Below are 22,561 nucleotides of genomic sequence, written 5' to 3'. Positions count from 1 at the left end.
TTTATAAAATGAAATTCAGGGGGTGCCTGGCTGGCTCTGTCAGTAGAGAATGCGCTCTTGATCTTGGGGTTGTGAGTTTGAGCCCCACATTGGGAGTAGGGTTTACAAGGGAAGGGAGGAAGGGAGTGAGAGAGGGAGGAAAGAAGGAAGAAAGAAAGAAATTTAGGGTAGAGTCTACCCATGACTGGACTGCTCACAAGAAATGACAAAATACTTCTTGCTTGAATGACTCCAGTTCCTCTCTAGTTTTATAGACTTAACTGCTCTTTCTCTTCCCAGCCTCACTTCTTAACCCTAAGAGCCACTAAAGGACTACCATAATCCAGAAGGACAATGATGTACCCTGCCCAGTTCCCTACACCAAATGAATAGTCAAAGGAATCCCAATTCTTTTTTTTTTTCTGAGAAAAGGAACAGTACCTCAAATTAGCATTCATACCAAATGTTAGTATCTGATGATGAACCTACTTTTTTCCCAAATTGGACCAATGAAATTTCATCTCAGACCATTCTACACCATACCATTGAGTTTGCCTGGCTCACAATTATGCAAAAAAGAAAAATGTAAATGATTAACCTAACACCATGGTGGTTTACATGTATAGTGAATGGTTTTGTTCAAAAGCACTTCGCATTTAGCAAACATTTAGTGCAATGACAGAGCATAGTCAGTGTCCTCCTCCTCAACCTGATGGTCTCTTCCCTTCTGTTGTTTTCTACTCTATATCACTGACATAAAGTATTTGCAAAACATAAAGGAAATAACTTTGCAGTGTAGGAAGATCCATATTTTGCAAAATTATTTGTAGCCATTTAATATAGATGCCAGCTATTTGTAAAAATGGTTTTATGGTTTAAAATGGTTTAAATGGGGGCGCCTGGGTGGCTCAGTCGTTAAGCATCTGCCTTCGGCTCAGGTCATGATCCCAGGGTCCTGGGATCGAGCCCCGCATCGGGCTCCCTGCTCCGCGGGAAGTCTGCTTCTCCCTCTCCCACTCCTCCTGCTTGTGTTCCCTCTCTCGCTGTGTCTCTCTCTGTCAAATAACTAAAATCTTAAAATAAAATAAAATAAAATGGTTTAAATGGGTGAGGGGCAGCTGGGTACCACTGGGAAGCATTTCTATGTAAATTGCCTAAAGAGACCTCAGAAGAAAGGATCCTGACTCTCCAAGTGTCCAACAATTTGAGATGAGCTATTTTTTTCTTTGTCAAGAAATACTTTTTTACCTATTTAAAATAAAAATAAAAATGGTTTAAATGGGAACAGCTTTAAATAAGATAGTTCCAGGACAATCATATATAGCTGAAATAAACATGAAATGAGTCATAATTAATTGTTTACATTTTATTTCTTTATCCAAAATGGTAGGAAAATCAAGCTGTATCATTTGTCAGCTACACACTGCTATAGGAAAACAAGCTGCAGTATGTACTGTCTAATAATGACATAACTTCTTGAATTTAGCTTTTAGAAGAAAGATAATTTATATTAACATGGCTTTCCTCGGGAAGCAGCTTACTTAAGTGTGTCAGGTTATACAGTTTCATTTGGCTATTTCCAAAAAGCCAGACATACCCAAATACACTGATGTAAAAGACCTCTTGTTTTATTCTATATGTTAAAGACATTAGTACAATTTTCTAATTCCTTAATGCCCAAACATGTGGCAAACACAGTACACTCACATGATACCCAGTGTCAATTGTGATAATCAGGGTACAAGCATTGTGGAGGGAAAAAAATCCGGATTCCTGAGGTCTCTTCTCTTATTGAGAGGCAGAGCCTGTGGAAACCCCTGGCTGCTGTTCTTGGGGTAGGGAGATACCAAATGAATCACAGTATCGATAGGTAAGGTGGTCCTGGAGAGCAGTACTGGCTGAGAGATGCTGACTAAAGGGTGTTTTCTTGAGTTGCACAGCAGTCAGATCAAACCAGGGGAAAGGCCTGGGGTGGGGGAAAAAAAATTCTGTTACTTTTTTATGTCTGTTTAATACATCTGATTTGGCTGTTAAACATTTCCTTTAAAGAAAGTTTTCCAACACTTGGAAATAAGGGTATTTTCTATATCAAACTAATTAAAATTCATCAACATTCAGCTACAACTATTCACTATCAGATTTAATTGTACTTGTGATGCGTTTTGCACAAATGTGCATTTTTCTAAGTGCATTTGGGAGGGAATTCATAATTAAAGAATGATTATAATAATGACATTGACATCGTTGTCAGTATATTTCCCTTGAATTTAGAAATAGAATACATAAGGGGCACCTGGATGGCTCAGCAGGTTAAGCAATGGACTCTTGATTTCGGCTCAGGTCATGATCTAAGGGTCATGAGCTCAAGCCCTGTGTCGGGCACTGTGCTGGGTGTGGAGCCCGCTTAAGATTCTTTCTCTCCCTCTGCCCCTCCCCCCTGCTTGTGTGCAGACTCTCTCTCTTTAAAAAAAAAAAGAAAGAAAATAGCATACATAAGAGGATCATGGACATTAGGAATAGAAAAGATCTGGAAAGCCTGAGTGGCGCAGTCAGTTAAGTGTCTGACTCTTGGTTTCCGCTCAGGTTGTGATCTCAGGGTCATGAGATTGAGCCCTATATCGGGCTCCATGCCCAGTGGGGAGTCTGATTGGGATTTTCTTCCTCTCCCTCTGCCCCTCCCCCAGTGCGTGCTCTCTCTCTAAAATAAATAAATCTTTAAAAAAAAAAAAAAAGATCTGGGGCTCCTGGGTGGCTCAGTCATTAAGCTTCTGCCTTTGGCTCAGGTCATGATCCCAGAACCCTGGGATTGAGCCCCACATTGAGCTCCCTGCTCAGTGGGAAGCCTGCTTCTCCCTTTCCCACTCCCCCTGCTTGTGTTCCTGCTCTCTCTCTCTCTCTCTCTCTGTCAAATAAATAAAACTTAAGAAAAAATAGGAAAGATCTCATTTCTTTTAAGATATCCTCTTCAGTTGTATAGGGCAAGAAGTAGAAGTTAATATGCAAATAAAAACAGAGCAATGTTAAGTATTACTCAAGTCGATTCAAGTTAAAAAGTATTAAGACATAGGATTGTTACAGTGTTAAAAAGATCAGAGTAAAAGCAAGGATATCTGTTCTCACCTTCCTTATTTAACATAGTCCTGGAAGTTGTAGACAATGCAATAATGCAAGAAAGGGGAATAAAAGCATACAGATTGGAAAGACAAAATGAATCTGTCCCTATTTATAAATGACATGATTGTTTATAAAGAAAATCCCAAGGAATCTACAAAAAGAATGTCCCAGAACTAATAAATGAGTTCAGCAAAGTCACAGGAAACAATACAAAAACCAATATATATGTATAGGCAATGAACTCTTGGGCACTAAAATTAAAAATGCAATTCCATTCACACACATACAAAAGGAATACTTGGATGTAAATCTAACAAAACATGTATAAGACTTGCATACTGGGGCACCTGGGTGGCACAGTTGGTTAAGTGGCCAACTCTTGGTTTTGGCTCAGGTCATGACCTGGGGGTCGTGATATTGAGCCTGGCATCCAGCTCTGTGCTCAAGACAGAGTCTGCTTGAGATTCTCTCTCCCTTCCCCTTACCCCTCCAGCTCATGCTCATGCTCTCTTTCTCAAATAAATAAATGAACCTTTACCACACACAAAAAAAGACTTATATACTGAAAACTACAAAATGCTGATGAAATAAAGAAGATCTAAATAAATGGAGAGACATACTGTGTTCATGGATGGGAAAACTCAACATAATAACGATGTCAATTCTCCACAAATTGATCTACAGATGTAATGGTAAGATAAAAATTAATTACAACACCAAATGCTGGTGAGGATGCAAAGAAACTGGATTATACATTGCTAGTGATAATGTATAACAGTACAACCACTCTGAAAAACACTTTGTCAATGTCTTAAAAAAACAAAACAAAACAAAAAGCATACAACTACCAAATGACCTAGGAATTATAATCATGAGCATTTGTCCCAGAGAAATGAAAATTTATGTTCACAAAAAACCTGTACATGAATGTTCATAGCACCCTGTTCATAATAGCCAAAAACTGAAAAACAAAAACAAAAACAAAACAGCCAAAAACTGGAAACCACTCAGGAGTCCTTCAACAGATGAATAATTAAAGTATGGTACATCCATGCTACGAATACTACTCAGCAATAAGAAGGGATAAACTATTAATATACACAGCAACTTGGATGAATCTCCAGAAAATTATGCTGAATGAAAAAAGCTAATCCCAAAAGGTTACATACTCTGTAATTCCATTTATATAACATTCTGGAAATGACAAAATATGGAAATGGAAAACAGATTAACAATTGCCAAGTTGAGGAGATGGCCAATATGAAGGATCACTCAGTGATAGATCCGTTCTAGATCTTGACTATATCAGTGGCATTATCCTGGTTGTAGTATTCTATTATAGTTTTATCATATCCATGTAGAGATATTTGTACTAAAATTTGTACCATTGGGGGAAAGTAGATAAATGGGTACATGGAATTTCTTTGTATTATTTTTAAAAACTGCATGTGAATGATTTCACTCATATGTGGAATTTAAGAAACAAAACAAATGAATATAGGGAAAGCGAAAAATAAAATAAGATGAAAATTGAGAGGGAGGCAAACCATAAGAGACAATAAACTCTAGGAAACAAACAGGATTGCTGGAGGGGTGGTGGGTGGGGGGAAGGGATAATTAGGTGATGGGCATTAAGGAGGGCACTTGATGTAATGAGCACTGGGTGTTATATGCAACTGATGAATCACTAAATTCTACCTCTTAAACTAATAAAAAAAACTGCATATGAATCTACAATTATCTCAAAATAAAAGTTTTTTGGGGAGTGCCTGGATGGCTCAGTCAGTTGAGCAGCCGACTCTTGCTTTCTGCTCAGGTCATGATTTCTGGGTCCGGGGATGGAGCCCTGAGTCGGGCTCTGCATTCAGTGCAGAGTCTGCATGAGGATTCTCTCTCTCCCTCTCCCTCTGCCCCTTCCCCTGCTCTCTAAAATAAATGAATAAATCTTTTACTTATTTATTTTTTAAAGATTTTATTTGTTTGTTTGTTTGTTTGACAGAGAGAGCCAGAGAGCACAAGCAGGAGGAACAGCAGAGAGAGAGGGAGAAGCAGACTCCCTGCTGAGCAGGGAACCCAATGCAGGGCTCAATCCCAGGACCCTGGGATCTGAAGGCAGAGGCTTAACTGGCTGAACTACCCAGGCACCGCAATAAATAAATCTTTTTTTAAAAGTTGTTTTTTTAAAAGAGTGGGGATGGGGCTGATGATATGGCTTCAAACTTTGCAAAGATTAATAAAAATATAAAGAGAATGTGAGAAACTACAATCAGAGTGGAAATACTAATATGTCATGCCTCTCACTCTAACAAATGATCTGATGAAAAAGAATGTAGAACAGCACTTTTCCAACTTTAATGTGGTTATCACTTGGGCTTTTGTAAAAATGCAGATTCTGATTCCATATAACTGCGGTGAGAGAGCATGCATACACAAGTGGGGGAGTGGGGGGAGAGGCAGAGGAAGAAGCAGACTCTCTGCTGAGCAGGAAGCCCAATGCGGGGCTAGATCCAAGGACCCTGAGACCATGACCTGAGCGAAAGGCAGACGCTTAACCAACTGAGCCACCCAGGCACCTGGTTAATGTGACTTTTAAGTCTTTTTTTTTTTTTTTTTAAGATTTTATTTATTTATTTGACAGAGAGAGACACAGCGAGAGAGGGAACACAAGCAGGGGGAGTGGGAGAGGGAGAAGCAGGCTTCCTACCAAGCAGGGAGCCCAATGTGGGGCTCAATCCCAGGACCCTGGGATCATGACCTGAGCCGAAGGCAGACGCTTAAAGACTGAGCCACCCAGGCTCCCCTTAAGTCTTTTTTTTAATCTGTAAATTCCCCTTCCTCTTTTTTTTTCTCTTGCAGTTTATTTGTTGAAGAAATTGCGTTGTTTATCCTCTAAACTTTCCCATATTCTGGATTTTGCTGATTATATCTCATGGCCATTTAACACTTTCCTGTCTCCTGAATTTATATCTATAGATTTGATCAAATTCAGGTTTGACTTTTTTTTTTATAGGAATATCTCATCTGTTTCTATTTTTTTTAATTTGTGTCTGTTTTTATCCAGAAACACATTGTCTCTCCTTCTTCAGTGTTAAGACTGATTAATAGATTCAGTCTGATCTATTCAACTTTTCACCTAATGTTGCCTAGATTCATTATTGCATTAGAGGTCACAAAATGATGATATTCTATCACTCCTTCTTCATTTTCAACTTGATAAATAGCGCCAGAAGCCAAGAGCAAACATCCTACTCAGTGGTATAACATTAAAAACATAGCCTAAAAAAAAAAAATAGCCTATTTTCAAGTTCATTTGTCACAGCATATATTAATAGTAGTTACCTCTGGAGAAGGGGATTTGAGGGCAGTACCTTCACTTTCTGTTTGGTACATTTTAGTTGATACCCTATTTACTACAAACACTTGTTACTTTTCTAATTTTTCAGGTCATTTTTAAAAATTCACATGAAGGGGGCAGCTGGGTGACTCAGTCAGTTCGGCTCAGGTCATGATCTTGGGGTCCTGGGATCCAGCCCCGAGTCAGGCTCCATGCTCAGTGGGGAGTCTGCTTGTCCCTCTCCCTCTGCCCCTCCCCCTCATGCTCTGTTTCTCAAATAAATAAATAAAATCTTTTTTAAAAAATTCACATGAAGAATAAATGTGTAAGAATGATTAAGATTTGGAAAATAATATTAAAGAGGACTTGGTCTACCAGATACCAAAATATAGATACACATTATAGTAATTAATCATAGTATGGGAATAGAAAAATAGGTCCACAGTTCAGAATACAGTCCAAAAATATACCCATGAATATCTTGCAGTTTAGCAAATGATAAAAATCTTATTTCAAATTGGTAGGAAAAGAAATGGCTACTCTATAAATAATGTTAGGACAACTGGCTTTCCAAAATGAATAGAAGATATAATTAAATTATATCTTTTAAAATTAAAAATTTAAATTTTTAATTAAATTTAATTAAATAAAAAACAATTAAAAATCCCAAACTGATTAAAGATTTCAATATTTAAAAAATAAATTACTAGAAGAAAATACAGAATATCTTAAGATGAAGAGGTTCTTTTTTTTTTTTTTTTAAATCTTATTTTTATTTATTTGACAGAGAGAGACACAGCAAGAGAGGGAACACAAGCAGGGGGAGTAGGAGAGGGAGAAGCAGGCTTCCTGGAGCCCGATGCAGGGCTCGATGCAGGGCTCGATGCGGGGCTAGATCCCAGGTGCCACCCAGGCACCCCAGATGAAGAGGTTCTTAATAAGTATGACTTGAAACCCTAAAGCCATAGAGAAGTAATTTGACAATTTTGACTACAAAAATTAGAATCCCTGAACAGCAAAAGTTATCAAAAAGAGAAATAAACATTATTTCCAATATACATAACATATTCATACTAAAAACTTTTTTTTTTTTTTAAAGATTTTATTTATTTGACAGAAAGAGACACAGCGAGAGAGGGAACACAAGCAGGGGGAGTGGGAGAGGGAGAAGCAGGCTTCCCCACGGAGCGGGGAGCCTGATGTGGGGCTCGATCCCAGAACCCCGGGATCAGGACCTGAGCCGAAGGCAGATGCTTAACGACTGAGCCACCCAGGTGCCCCTAAAAACCTTTTATAAAACAATAAATAAAAGCAAACAATCCAGAAGAAAAATAGGCAAATAATTTAAAATGAGAATAAGAGAGAACACATGAGCAACAAGTTGGAAGCTGGAAAAAATATGGACAAATGATAACACTGAGCTGAATCTGAAGTCAGCAATAGGGAAAACCAAGACACAGTCCATTTACATCATAGAACCTGCAAAAGACTCAGGAAGCACATCAGGAAGTGGAAGCGTGATGGGACTAAAAATAGGATGATGGGTTGAAAATCTTAAAAGGGAGAGAGACCCTCACAGCACCCTACCCAATGCTGTACAGTCAGGAGACTGTCCCTCCTCCCCCCCATTTATTTATTCTCTGGAAGGGTTAAATAGGGGGTCTCTGGACAGGGGAATAGGCACTGTTGAAGGAAAGGATTTGCTGAATAGAGGGGGAAGAAAGTAAAAAACAAAACAAAACAAAACAAAAAACCCTAGTGATAAGACCCACCCCTCTTCTTACATACATACACAGCTTTCTTTCCCCAAGTTGTGTCCCAAAGACTTAAAGATATCAGTATTCAAGGTTTTCCAAGGAAACAGCCAATCAAATCCCTCTGTAGTGAAGACCACAGTAGCGCAGAGTTTCCAAAAGGGGGTATACCTCAGGCAGAGAACATTTAACTGCAGAGTTTCCAAGCAACTTTCTAGTACTGGGATCTTAAATATGAGCAAAATTCTCCATATACTTGAATAAAGCTTCTCAAATGAATGATAGAGACCAAAACAAATGACCAGAAAACAACCTGAAGGAAACAGACTTCTCAAAGAAGAAAAAAAATTCTCTCATTTACATTCTCAAAGGGATAAGAGATGGTATTGCATAATGAAATGACAACAGGATGCTACATAAAAAAGGAATATTTGGAGATTCTTAAAAAATCTTTGAAAATATTCAAAATAGGGGCCCCTGGGTGGCTCAGTCCAGTAAAGACTTAAGCGTCTGCCTTCGGCTCAGGTCATGATCTCAGGGTCCTAGAGCCCGGAATCTGGCGCTCAGCGGCAAGTTGGTTTCTCCCTCTTCCACTGTGACCTCTCACACTTTTGCTCTCTCTCAAATAAATAAATAAAATCTTTGAAAAGAAAATATTCAAAATAGGGGCACCTGGGTGGCTCAGTCAGTTGGGCATCTGACTCTTGGTTTCAGCTTGGGTCATAGTCTTGGGATTGTGGGATTGAGCCCTGTGTTGGCTCCCTGCTCAGTGGGGAGTTTGCTTCTCCCTCTCCCTTTGCCCCTCCCCATCGCTTGTGCTCTCTCTCTCAAATAAATAAAACCTTTTTTTAAAAAGTAGGAAAGATAAAGAAAATCAGAGTACCAGTCCAGGAGGTCCAACACTGGACTAATAAAATATTTAGAAAAAGAAGAAAGAAAACAGGCAAGGAGACAAAATTATCAAAGACATAATTGGAGAAAATTGGAGAACTTGACATTCAGATTAAAAAGGACTACTGAATGTTCTGTTTCTTTTATGGATATCAGTTACATGGGTATTTCCTTTACAATAGTTTATTAAACTGGATATTTATAATAATGGGATATGTACTTTTCTGTGTATGTGTTATATTTCACAAAATTTTTTAAATTAAGGGCGGGGGGGGAGGAAAGGCTCACCCTGTGCCCAACACAGTGAGTTAAAACAGACCCACATGAAAAATAAGTAAAATAATATAAAATAAAATAAAATAGATACACATCATGACACATCATAAAATTTTGACTAAGGTCAAACGATCCTATAAGCTTCCAGAGAGAAAAGAAACAGATTTCAGGGGTGCCTGTGTGGCTCAGGTGTTAAGCATCTGCCTTCGGCTCGGGTCATGATCCCAGGGTCCTGGGATCAAGCCCCGCATTGGGCTCCCTGCTCCGCAGGGGGGCCTGCTTCTCCCTCTCCCACTCCCCCCTGCTTGTGTTCCCTCTTTCGCTGTGTCTCTCTCTGTCAAATAAATAAATAAAATCTTAAAAAAAAAAAAAAAAGAAACAGATTTCAAAGGATGAATTCAAGAGTTAGAATGGCACTGTACCTCTCAATAGCAACTCTGTCTGTAAGACAATGAAGCAATGCCTTTAAAATTCTGAGGGAAAATCACTTCTAACCTAGAATTCTATACCTGGCTGTGTTCTCAATAAAATATTAGGTTAAAATAAAAACATTTTCAGACATAGTCTCTTTAAGTTACTTCCTACGCATCCTTTCCTAAGGAAGCTACCGGAGGAGGATATGATCCACCAGTATGAAAGAAAAAACCATGCCAGAGGAAGAGGGAGCCAGGAAAAAGAGATCCAACATTCGAGAGAGAAAGGAATCGCAGGCTAAGGGGGAAGGAAAATCCCCAAACAGCAAGTGCTTCAAAGGCCATTGGTGATTAATTAGAATACAAAAGGTAAGAGAGAATCAAGGATTACTTCCCTAGTTCTGGCTTGACAACTTGGCAGAAGAGCATGTAATTAGGTCAGAAACACCAGCAGAGCAGGTAGGAGAGCAGGTATGCTTCTGGACTGGTTGAGTTTGAGGGGAGATGGTGACCACAACTTCCCTGGGTTTCAAGCTGACATCTGGACTAGAGATACAGAGTCATGCACTGTTGGTGTAATGATAGCAACCGAAGTCCCCGAAGTGGAAAAGCACAGCCGTGAGCACAGTGTAGGGCGGCAAGCAAAGAAGGCCTAGGACAGAGCCCTGAAAACTCCCAGACATCGGATGAGGCAAAGAAAAGCTGCTGGCAAAGGAGGGGCTAGAGAGACAGGAATAAAATGAGGAGAATGTGAGAGTATCAGGAAAGTCAAGAGAAGAGATTGCTTCAAGAAGGATGGAATGTTCAATAGCCAAGGAAGAAAAGGATTAAAAAGTATCCGGTGGGGGCACCTGGGGGGCTCTGTCAGTTGAATGTCCAACTCTTGATTTCAGCTCAGGTCACGATCCCAGGGTCCTGAGATTGAGCCCCACATCGGGCTCCGCACTCAGCGGGGAGTCTGCTTGGGATTCTCTCTGTCCCTGTCCCTCTGCTCCTTCCCTCACTGGTGCGCGCTCTCTCAAAATAAAATAAAATAAAATCTTAAAATAAATAGAATAAAATAAAATAAAATGTGTCCAGTGAATTTTGTGGCATGGAAATCACCGGTAACATGGTAACAAGGGCAACAATTTGTCCCTATTAGATCACCAAAGGTTAAAAAGATTGATCAAGTAATCAAGCTATATTTAAAACAAAAACAAAAACAAAAACAAAAACAAGTAATCAAGCTATAGAGAAATGATGCGCTCATGCACTACTGGTGGAAATGTAAATGAGCACCACGTTTTCAATAAGCAATTTGGGGATACCTATCAAACATAAAATATATATAACCCCTGACCCAGAAATATTCTTCTAGAATATTCTTCTAGATGTTCATCCGACAGAAATATCGGTACAGGTGTGCAAAGTAAGTACGAGAATGTTCGGTTGCAGCCCCGTATTCAGAATTTGGGGCATGGGAGAACTACATCACCATCAAGAAGAAATAAGATGGATAAATTTAATGAAATAATGAATGTATCCAACAGATACCTATGCAGTTGCTCATAAATGAAGTAGATATGAATGTACTGACTTAGAACGGTGTCTATAACATAGTAAGTGAAAAATCAGTATACATAGTCTGCATGTTTCTAAAATGTATAGGTATAGATATGCATACACATTACATACCATAACTATATAAATATATGTTTGCAAATGCATAGATAAAAAGATAAAATATAAAAACCATATGAAATGGTGTTTGGGGGACAAAGGAGGGCTTTCACTTTTCCACTAGTTGGATTTTTTACAAGAATGTGTTATTTGGGGGGCACCTGGGTGGCTCAGTTGGTTAAGCAACTGCCTTTGGCTCAGGTCATGATCTCAGGGTCCTAGGATGAGCCCCACATCGGGTTCCCTGCTCTGCGGGGAGCCTGCTTCTCCCTCTCCCTCTGCCCTCCCCGCTGCTCATGCGCACTCTCTCTCTCTCTCCCCCTCTCGCTCTCTTTCTCCCTCAAATCAATAAAATCTTTTTAAAAAACCAAGAATGTAGGGCACCTGGGTGGTTCAGTCATTAGGCGTCTGCCTTCGGCTCAGGTCATGATCCCAGGGTCCTGGGATCAAGCCCTGCGTCAAGGCTCCCTACTTTGCGGGAAGCCTGCTTCTCGCTCTCCTGCTCTCCCTGCTTGTGTTCCCTCTCTCGCTATGTCTCTCTCTGTCAAAGAAATAAATAAAATCTTTAAAAAAAAACCCCAAGAATGTATTATTTTTATAAAATTTTAAGATTACATGAAAGGAAAAAAAGAGAGAAAAAGCACCTGCTAAAACAACAGTGTGGGAGAAATTAGAATAGCCAGCTGTCTGATGCCTTACCTTTGCTGAGATAGGTTCTTGCTATAGATTTGGCTGACAAAATCATGTAACTGAAATTTGGGGCAAGATGCTCCATCTTTCTCACAGTCTTCAAAGTGCACAGAGAGTAACAGTTCATTCAGAAGCTGCAGCGCTTGTAAGTGAGGCATGTCCCTTGCGGTGCAGATGTTTAGGACCGCGTATAACACTCCCTCCAACCACTTGATATTGAGGATTATTCCCCCTACACATTAATGGGGAGGGAAATACCAGTTAGCACCACCAAAAGGGTTTGCCTAGAATATAGGACAAACCCCAGACAGTGAACAGCCACCTTTTTTCCAAGATAGGTTGGTCGTAAGAACCTGAAGATAAACAAACACTCCTCTTCGTAAGCCAAGAGCCCTAATTGTGCCCTTTATAACAAATTGTGTGTTACCCTACCCTAGAAGGACAGGTATGACTAATGTAGACATTGCTAATGGCAAAAGCATCCTAAAAATCTCTAGAATGATCCTTCCAATAAGGAGAAGAGACTAGGGAAAAATATAAGATTAGAGCAGGGAAACGCCATGTAGTGCGAGATATCACATCCTCCTGTTTAAATAGGCTCTTACCTCTGGCTGTTTCTAGTTCAGCCTTAACAGGTCTGAGTGCTCAGACTTCTCTGCTTTCCCTAAAGAAGGCTGGCTTTTTGCCACCAAAACTGCTCCCATTCAAAACCTAAATAGCTAGGGGTGCCTGGGTGACTCAGTTGGTTGAGTGTCTGCCTTTGGCTCAGGTCATGATCCCGGGGTCCTGGGATCAAACGCCCACTCTGGTTCCCTGCTGGGTAGGGAGCCTGCTTCTCCCTCTCCCTCTGCTGCTCCCCCTGCTTGTGTGTGCGCTCTCTCTCTTAAATAAATAAATAAGATCTTTAAAAACAAAACAAAAAACCTAAATAGCTGAGAGTGTGTCTAGCCTGTACGCCCCCTACACACATACCCAAGACACAACACACACACACACACACACACACACAGGGATTATAAAATAGCACCAGGCCAAGAGGGAAGTAACTTTCAAAAGAGTGCCAAAAACATGGCAAGCCATTACCAGCAGGACTGTAGGGGCAGGTAGCCTGAAGAATCACAGGATCTTGGAGGGCAGCTGTGATGTCCTTGTTGGCCCCCCAGATGTTGACAAAATCTTCAACACACTGATACTGAGGCCGCAAGATATTGGTGTGGTTCAGTAGGAGTTTCAACCTGAAAGGAAAGCCCCCAAGACAGGGAGTGCAGAGTCAGTACTCCCATAAACCAACCCATGACCCACTGTGTTGGATCGCATCCAACCCCCACCCCCACCCCCGACTTCCTGCCCTGCACAGCGCCGCTCAGAGGCAACCAGGGTGCAGGCAGCACTGGGGCACTACTTATCCGCTGGATTGTTCAGCAGTCTACCTGACGCTTAGTGAATGTGGTCTCTTGCCAGGCACTAGGCTAGACAGCAGGGGTACAAAAATAATATTTGACACATGCTGTCAATCACTTTTCATGGTGTTGACTGACAGTTTCCCTTCCCACTGATGCACAAGGGGAACACGAGTCAGGTTCAAGCGGTGGGAAGCAATGCTCCATTGCAGTTCTAACCATTTGCCCACCAAAGGAAACAGTCCACCCACAAGGGCTGTTTATGGAGAAGTGGGGAAGACACAATTAGAAAGGCTGGCTGGGTGTTGCAGATGAAGCTGCTCTTCTTATTACTGGGAATGACCTACCCCAAGGGGGAAGCAGGGGGCTGGGGTGGAGGTGGGGGGAGGAGCCAGATAGGAGCAGATAGAGCAGTTCTGCCAGCTTCCCGCTCACCCTAACAGGCTACCTGGCTATTGGGACGGCAGCCACGAAGCTGTACACGATGCAACCTTTCTCTAGGCGGGTTTGAATTTCTAGGCAGATATTAGGCAGCTGAGAGGGCAGGCAGCAGAGGAACAGCACGTTGGCCCAGTCCACCAGATAAGGGTTATGGTAAAAACACTGGATTCCCAGTTTCTGGAACTCATCTGGGAGGGATAAAGGAAGAAAGACAGATCACATCACAAAGGAGTTTGACCTAAACATCAGCTGTGGGGAGAGGATGACAATGACTTTTTCTCAAGTCCTCTCTCCCTGTGAATCAGAGAGACCCCCTCCACACGTCTTCTAAAAGACATGGGCCATGCCCCAACCCCATCATCAAAAAAGCTAGTGTCACTGCAGCCGTGCTGGAGATTTAATTCATCCTCTCTTACTTTTAGACCAAATGCTAGAATTTTTCAGGTTGGTTGGTTGGTTGGTTAGGAAGAAAAAAATCTGGAAGAAGCCTCCTTGCTCTAATTTAATGACGATTCATCATGTGCCAGGTAGCGTACAAAGTACTCTACATACATTATCTAAGTCAGTCCCCACAGGACCTCCTGAGACTAGTATTATTCCTATATTATAGATGAGGAAACTGAGGTTTTGAGAAATCATTTGGCTTGAGCTGGTGGGAAAGGCTAAGAGAGTGGAAGAACATAGGGCAGAGGCTGGGAGGAGTTTGGAAAAATATACTTACAGTTTCAGTAAAGTATATGCAACTTACTGTTGTTTTAACAAGATAGTTTTAAACATTGAGAGAAATGTGATGACTCATGTATTTGCATTCAGTCACCGGCAGTTAATCATTTGTACTTATTTGATATGGATTTCAAAAGTAAAAATGTAAACTCACATAAGGTAGTATGTTTTAAGGGTTGTTGGAAAACAGAATATTACAGACATTGGAGAAGTGAGTTCTTATTTTAACCACCAAGGGTATATGATAACATTTGACGCTGATGTTATCTGGGCACTCATAAACCTGGAAGATGGATGGGACAAAGAGGAAGTTTAGAAAACATGCACGTCCATACTTCTTTCACAGGTTGTTCTCAAAAGTGTACAGAATCTGATGCTAAGGGACGCCTAGGTGCTCAGTCGGTTAAGCCTCTGCCTTTGGCTCTGGTCATGATCCCTGCTTTGGGCTCCCTGCTGACTAGGCAATCTGCTTCTCCCTCTCCCTCCCCCACCCCAGCTCATGCTCTCTTCTCTCTCTGTCTGTCAAATAAATAAACAAAATCTTAAAAAAAAAAAAAAAATCTGATGCTAAGCATTTTGAATTCTTTCTTCCTTACACAACATGCAGGGATGTTCTAAAACTGTAATTTTATTATTAATAAATACAGTGCTTTCCAAAGAATATATGCACCTTATTGAAACATATATACTAGTCCTATTGATGAAATCAGAGAAATTTGTTTTACATGGTAAGATTTTTTTTTTTTAAGATTTTATTTATTTATTTGACAGAGAGAGACACAGTGAGAGAGGGAACACAAGCACGGGGAGTGGGAGAGGGAGAAGCAGGCTTCCTGTGGAGCAGGGAGCCCGATGAGGGGCTCAATCCCATGACCCCGGGACCATGACCTGAGCCAAAGGCAGACGCCTAACGACTAAGCCACCCAGGTGCCCCACATGGTAAGATTTTTTTTTAAGTTTAATATAGAAAGAATGCTTGCAAATTAATAAGAAAAATTCAGTCAGGCACTCCAACTGAAAAACTGGACAAAAAGAACTCAAAAAAAGGAACTAGTAATAAAGCTATAAAACATATTCAGTTCTTCTAGTGATCAGTAAAGAATATATTAAAACAAGAAAAATTTAAAAGTTATATTAAAATGGTGATTAAGGGGCACCTGGGTGGCTCAGTAGGTTGAGCGTCTTGACTCTTGATTTTGGCTCAGGTCATGATCTCCGGATTAGGAGATGGAGCCCTGCTTCAGGCTCCGTGCTCAGCGGGAAGTCTGCCTGAGATTCTCTCTCTCTCCCTTGCCCTCTGCCTCTCCCCAGCTCGCACACACGTGATCTCTCTCAAATAAATAAATAAATAAATAAATAAATAAATAAATAAATAAATAAATAAATAAATAAATCTTTAAACACACACATAAACCTCTTTCTAGCTTCCTTCAGGGCTAGCAAGCAGAGAACTAAGTATGCTGCGTGCAGGGATTCCTTATTCAAGAGACGCTTTCAAAATGGCCTCGTCAACACCCAAGTCCCTCTCGGCCACACACTGTTCCTCACCCAGGGCCTCTGGCCTCCGAGTGGAGATCCTCAGGTTCTCAGCAGGGATGGGGACAAGTTGAAGCAGTACACGAGCCAGCTGCTTCCCAAGGTGGCCACCTCCAATGATGCCCACCTTTAACTCATCATCATCGGGAATGCCAGTAAGCAATCCAGTCAAGGGACAGCTGGAAGTCTGCTTCTCATGGAATGATTCTCTGGAGAATGAACACACAGACACATAAATAAATACACATGAACCCTGTAGCTCTTCTTGTCAACCTCCGATGTTCTCTGCTCTAGCTTCCTCATGCGGCAGCCTGGTGGCCCCTGAAGTACTCCAGAGATAAGGCATTCCAATTAGGTGCCACTTACCCAGCATTGCTGGGGAATGAAATGTTCCCCCTGAGCAAATTTTCCACAAAGTAAAGCATCCCACTTCAAGGGACCGAAACTTGTTTAAAACATTTTTAAATGAACATATTTTGTTGTTGTTACATGTACCATGAATTTCCCTGCCTTCTTAAACACAAGGTCTGAATATTTAACTGTTTGACTCAGAACTATCATTGTGAACTGCTCTTTATGCAGCATCCTGGAACACTGTCGGCCAGTTCCTTCATTGCTTCCTGTGTAGACAGTTGTCCGTTTTCATTGCCATCATGATAAGCCATCCCTCTCCTACCACATACCTACTCTTTCTGCTTTGCTATTTTAGTTTTGCATACATCTGGGTAACCAGGTAACTTAGCTTTTTTCAAACATATGATTTATAAAAATAAGTGGTATATAGGGGAAAACAAACCTGAGAAATTGAGGATCAAAGGATTGAGGCCACTCTTTCCAGAGGCTCACTTAACTGTTGGTTCTGGATGTGTTTCCTTGGCCCAAGGTGAACAAAGTCTGACCTCTGAATACCTGAGGCGTTGTTTTCTGTTGTTATATGACAATCTTATATTTGTTCTCTATTTCTGTTAAAATTAGACTTAAGCTCTGGAGTTTCCATATAAACATCACAAGCCACATTCTATTTAAGGCTTCTCTCTGGGTTGAAAGGAAAGCATTTACTCTGTGCCTGATCCTCCCAAATATAAAATGCCTCCCAGAAATTTCACATTTTGGTTTCTCACCACTCATCTGGGATGCAACCAGAAGGTTTATGTACTCTTATCAGTCAACCAATCAGCAGACTCATAAAGCAGCCTGCCTCTTTGTGTATCTGCTATATCTGTAACATGTTCAATTCAGATCTGGTCTCACCATCCAGCAGTTGATCTAATTTCAGAAAAAAGTAGTCTGGGGGCGGAGGGCACTACCAATGTTCCAGGAGTAGCTTATAGAATCCAGGAGCCTGGGCTTAGGTACCTGGCTCTCACACACTACCTGTTTAAGTGTCCAAAGCCATATTGTACAAAGACACCAGAGGTCAGGACTAGACTGAGCTTCTTTGCAAATCAGTATCCTTGGGTTTCACGCAAGTCACCTGACCAAAAGGACCCCCCGAGTTTCAGGAGGATTCCATTATTAGCTTAGCCCAGAAAGGAAGAACCAACCTCATTTTCAGCCAACAGCCACAGGATAGCTAGTCATTGGTAGCTGTGGAAGACAAGCTGGTGGTTCCAGTGAGTGACTGAATGGGTGAATGAATGATCATTTAATCAATCCACCAAAAGGAAATCACCACAAGCTGTGCTTTGTTATGTAACCACAGCCAACGGACTCTGGTATGCATTTCCCAGTGCCTTCAGACCACAGTGACTGACTGTGGGTTGGAAAAGGTAGGAAGACACTCCCCCTGCCAAAGGTATCCTCCAATATAAAAAGTTTAAGTCATTTGGATACTCCACAGTGAGATTCTTCTCCATCTGGCCTACCTTGGAGACCTAGCTTACCTCAAATTACAGAGTAGCTTGCAGAAGAAGGTTGCATGGGCACAGGCCTTGATCATCAGCCCTCGAGAACGGCCCTGCAAATACAGCCAGCTGCGATCTTCCTCTTGAATCCCATACTCAAACTGCAGGGATTCAAGGTCCCCTAGCATGTCCATTTCCAAGCCACCATCTCCTGCAGTGACAGATGCCAATCAGTTTGGCTCCCTGTCTTGGAAGACAGGGAGTGTGTGCCCAAGTCACAGGCGGTTGTGATGGTGGGCTTCAGCACCTCTCTCCTCCCATATTCTATACTTGCAGTGTGAGTCCTGGAGGATTCCTATGCACTGACTGCCCACGGATCAGGAATACCTGGATTCACAAAAAACCTGAACAAAAATCCAAAGTAACGCTCCTCCACATAGGCTACATGCACTTTTTTCAAGAGATGCATTTACATTAGCAGTGGGTTTCGCAGATGCTCATGAGCCAGGACCTTCTCCCTTCCACTCCCTCCTAGGCCTTAGAAATAGGACTGGCCATGTACACCACACTTCAGAGGAATTCTTTTCACTAAACTCTGTGTTCCTCAAAGGATAGGAAAGAGCCCAAAATAACTAACATGGTCCCCTGCCTAGGGCAAGGACATTTGGATTTTAGAAAATGAAGCCAGAGATACATAAGCCCGTGTACATATATCTCTCACCAACCAAAGTGAGGAGAAGGTGGCACTACTCCTCAGTACTTCTGGTCCTGGAGAGTAAGAATACATTTCCAGGGAGAATTACCCAAGAAAGTTGTCATTATGACTCCTTAGCTACCAGATTACTTCATTCTCTGAGCCTTAAAGGGGCCAGCCCCACAAAGAAGTTTTCAGACCCGCCTCATGAGGACAGGAATTCTTTCCACTAGTTTTTTTATTTTCACCGAGGATTTATTTGAGGGGGGAGGATCAGAGGGAGAGGGGGAGAGTCTCAAGCAGATTCCCTGCTGAGTGCGGAGCCCAACACAGGGCTTGATCTCACGACCCTGAGATCATGACCTGAGCCAAAATCAACAGTCAGACACTCAACCAACTGAGCCACCCACGCGCCCCTTTCCACTACTTCTAGGAGCACTAGAAACAGGGAGGTATGGGATCCTCCTTTTCCTAACAGAAGGTTCTAGACTTCTAGATTTTTCCCAGACTGTAATATCATACAGATCTCAGCACTAGTCAAGGAGTTATTTTTCAAACTCCTTCTTTTGTATTCAAGATACCGATGAATAAGATGAGTAAGTTCTGGGGATCTAATGTACACCATAATGACTATAGTTAATTATACTTGAAATTTGCTAAGAGTAGATCTTAAATGTACTCACCACATACATAAAAGGTAATTATATGAGATGACAGATGTGTTGATTAACTGAACTGTGGTAATCATTTCACAACATATATCAAATCATCATGTTGTATGCCTTAAATATATACAATTTTTATTTTATTTTTTATTTTATACAATTATACTTCAATAAAGCCAGGGAAAGAAATCAGTGATATTCAGAACTCTATTTTATTACAGCAATGGCAAAACTGAGATCAGAAATCAAAACTAGCTCAAATCTCTAATCCACTTTTTTGAAAGTAATCTCTACATTCCATGTGGGGCTCGAACTCACGACCCCGAGATCAAGAGTCACACCTTCTACAGACTAAGCCAGCGAGGCACCACTCTAATCCACTTTCTAAATTAAAAAAAAAAAATTGAGGTGAAACTCACATAACATAGATAGCCACTTAGAAGTGAACAATCCAGTACATTCACAATACACTCATACCCACTACCTCTAGTTCCAAAACATTTCCCGATGAAAGGAAACCCTATACCCATTAAGCACCTGCCTTCGGGTCGGGTCATGATCCCAGGGTCCTGGGATTGAGCCCTGCATCGGGCTCCCTGCTCGGCGGGAAGCCTGCTTCTCCCTCGCCCACTCCCCCTGCTTGTGTTACTGCTCTCGCTATCTCTCTCTGTCAAATAAATAAATAAAATCTTAAAAAAGAAAATAAGAGTAATTTAGTGTATATATACACACACTGTATATGTGTACACACACACATACAAAGATGGGTATATCTATACCCATACAAATGGGTAAATACAAATACATATATACCCATCTTCTTTTTCTATTCCATCAGTTGATGGACATTTGGGCTCTTTCCATAATTACGCTATTGTTGATAATGCTGCTATAAACATTGGGGTGCATGTGCCCCCTTTGAATCAGCATTTTTGTATTTTGTATCCTTTGGATAAATACCTAGTAGTGCAATTGCTGGGCCATAGGGTAGTCTTATTTTTAACTTTTTGAGGAACCTCCATACTGTTTTCCAGAGTGGCTGTACCACTTTGCATTCCCACCGACAGTGCACAAAGGTTCCCCTTTCTTCACAGCCTTACCAACACCTGTTATTTCCTCAGTTGTTAATTTTAGCCATTCTGACAGGCTTGAAGTGGTATCTCATTGTGGTTTGATTTGTATTTCCCTGATGATGAGTGACGTTGAGCACCTTTTCATGCATCCGTTAGCCATCCAGATGTCTTCTTTGGAAAAGTGTCTATTCATGTCTTCTGCCCATTTCTTAACTGGATTATTTGTTTTTTGGGTGTTGAGTTTGATAAGTTCTTCATAGATTTAGGATACTAACCCTTTATCCAATATATCATTTGCAAATATCTTCTCCCATTCCATTGGTTGCCTTTTGATTTTGTTGTTTCCTTTGCTATGCAGAAGCTTATTATCTTGATGAGCTCCCTATAGTTCACTTTTGCTTTTGTTTCCCTTGCCTCTGGAGGTACGGGGTACGTTAAGTAAGAAGTTGCTGCGGCCAAGGTCAAAGAGGTTGCTGCCTGTTTTCTCCTCTAGGATTTTGATGGTTTCCTGTCTTACATTTAGGTCTTTCATCCATTTCAAGTTTGTTTTTGTGTATTGTGTAAGAAAGTGGTCCAGTTTCATTCTTCTCCATGTCACTGTCCGGTTTTCCCAATACCATTTATTAAAGAGACTTTCTTTTTCCCCACTGGATATTCTTTCCTGCTTTCTCAAAGATTAGTAGACTATCATTCGAGAGCTCTTATGTCAATCCCAATCTTAGCACTTGAAGTGAAGAGTATGGAAGCTCTTATCAAGTTTGAGAAAATACTTCCTTTGATCACAACACTGAGTAGGTAGGTAATCCTAACGTTGCATGTGATGTTATTGTTCTGAAGGAGAAAGTTCAGGATCTCCCCACTCAGCATGACCATGAACCTGTACAGCTGTGGACTCTAGGCCCATCCTTCGCTAACACATTCTCAGAAATATGGATCCAGCGGTTGTGGCTTTGTAATGTGTCAAGTTGGCTAGGCTAAACTACATTTCCCAGAATTCCCTTCCCTGAATATTTCTGGTTAGCCACAAGAGACTTTTGTGCAAGATCTGGAAGGCTGAGTTGAAGCAACGGCGAGTTTGTGTTGATGCTTGCAAGGTCAGGGCAGGTACTTTGTCTGCTAGCAACCCTGCTGGTGGGGGGCAGCAGTTGGACCCACAATTGCTACAGTTTCCCCTGGATCCTCCTACAGCTTCTCACACTCCTGAGCCAGGTTTGTGTTCAGCTGTGCGACAAAGGCCACCAGCTGCAGGACACCCACTTCCTCAACATTAGAGGCAGTGAGAATTGACACGGGTTCCTGTCCATCCTCACGGGCTCCATCTTGTCCTTGCTTTCCCTCACATTTTATCCACCTTCCCTTCCCCACTGCCTGCCCTGTGGACATCCAGCTCTACCACCAGGTATGAAGACAACCTTCCAGAGACTGTTTAACCAAAGCCATACTGGAGTAAAGTCCAATCCCTGTAATGAATCCTACATATAGACAGACTACATACTAATGATTCTGTTTCTCTAAATGAATCCGGGTATACTAAGTAATAAAGCCACCATGGTTCGTTGGACGATCAGGCAATAACTTCAGCACAATTTAGCAAATTAAACTCCTGTTTCTTCAGTAGCAAGAGGGATGATTAGAAAAGGAACTATGAAATTACCTGGAATTGCAAAGTGAAGGAGCAAGAGCCGGAGTCTGATAACCTTAAAGCAGGTTCGCATTACTGACATTCTGGGCGGCTGTCCTACGTTGTAGGACGTTTCGCAGCGTTCTTGCTTCTACGCACTAGACGCCAGTAGCGCCCACTTGTAGCAACAAAGCATCTCCAGATTTTGACACGGGTCTCCTGAGGGAAAAATTGTCCCCAGTTGAGAACCACATGCCTTAAAGCCTGCTGGGTTTTTTTTTTTTTTTAAGATTTTATTTATTTGGGTGAAAGAGAGAGAACAAGCAGTGGGGAGGGGCAGAGGGAGAGAGAAGCAGACTCCTCACTGAGGAGGGAGCCCTACGCGATGCCGATGCCTGGCTCTATCCCAGGACCAGGAAATCATGACTTGAGCCGAAGACAGACTTTTAAC

The 22,561-nt window shown here is 41.5% G+C and overlaps 1 protein-coding gene across 3 annotated transcripts; it reads right to left on the bottom strand.

The window, feature by feature from the left end:
* Positions 1-1,092: 1,092 nt before the first annotated feature.
* Positions 1,093-19,006, bottom strand: NOXRED1 (NADP dependent oxidoreductase domain containing 1). 3 transcript variants are annotated; one of them, XM_034992561.1, is made up of 6 exons: positions 18,097-19,006; positions 16,226-16,422; positions 13,962-14,142; positions 13,197-13,348; positions 12,123-12,345; positions 1,093-1,945 (listed from the first exon to the last, which is right to left on the bottom strand). In XM_034992561.1, the coding sequence occupies exons 1-6, from the start codon at positions 18,249-18,251 to the stop codon at positions 1,768-1,770; spliced, it is 1,086 nt and encodes a 361-aa protein (XP_034848452.1). In that variant the 5' UTR covers positions 18,252-19,006; the 3' UTR covers positions 1,093-1,767. The 3 variants fall into 3 exon arrangements, 1 of the variants encoding a protein (XP_034848452.1); XR_004676995.1 differs by having other exon boundaries at positions 13,962-14,960; positions 16,226-19,006; XR_004676996.1 differs by lacking the exon at positions 12,123-12,345 and having other exon boundaries at positions 1,754-1,945; positions 13,962-14,960; positions 16,226-19,006.
* Positions 19,007-22,561: the final 3,555 nt, after the last annotated feature.

Source organism: Mirounga leonina, unplaced genomic scaffold (genome assembly GCF_011800145.1).
Source record: "Mirounga leonina isolate KUSES-001 unplaced genomic scaffold, KU_Mleo_1.0 Mir_82, whole genome shotgun sequence".
Classification (NCBI taxonomy): domain Eukaryota; kingdom Metazoa; phylum Chordata; class Mammalia; order Carnivora; family Phocidae; genus Mirounga; species Mirounga leonina.
The sequence above is the reverse complement of the archived record's forward strand: the minus strand, read 5'-3'. Positions and strand labels throughout refer to the sequence as shown.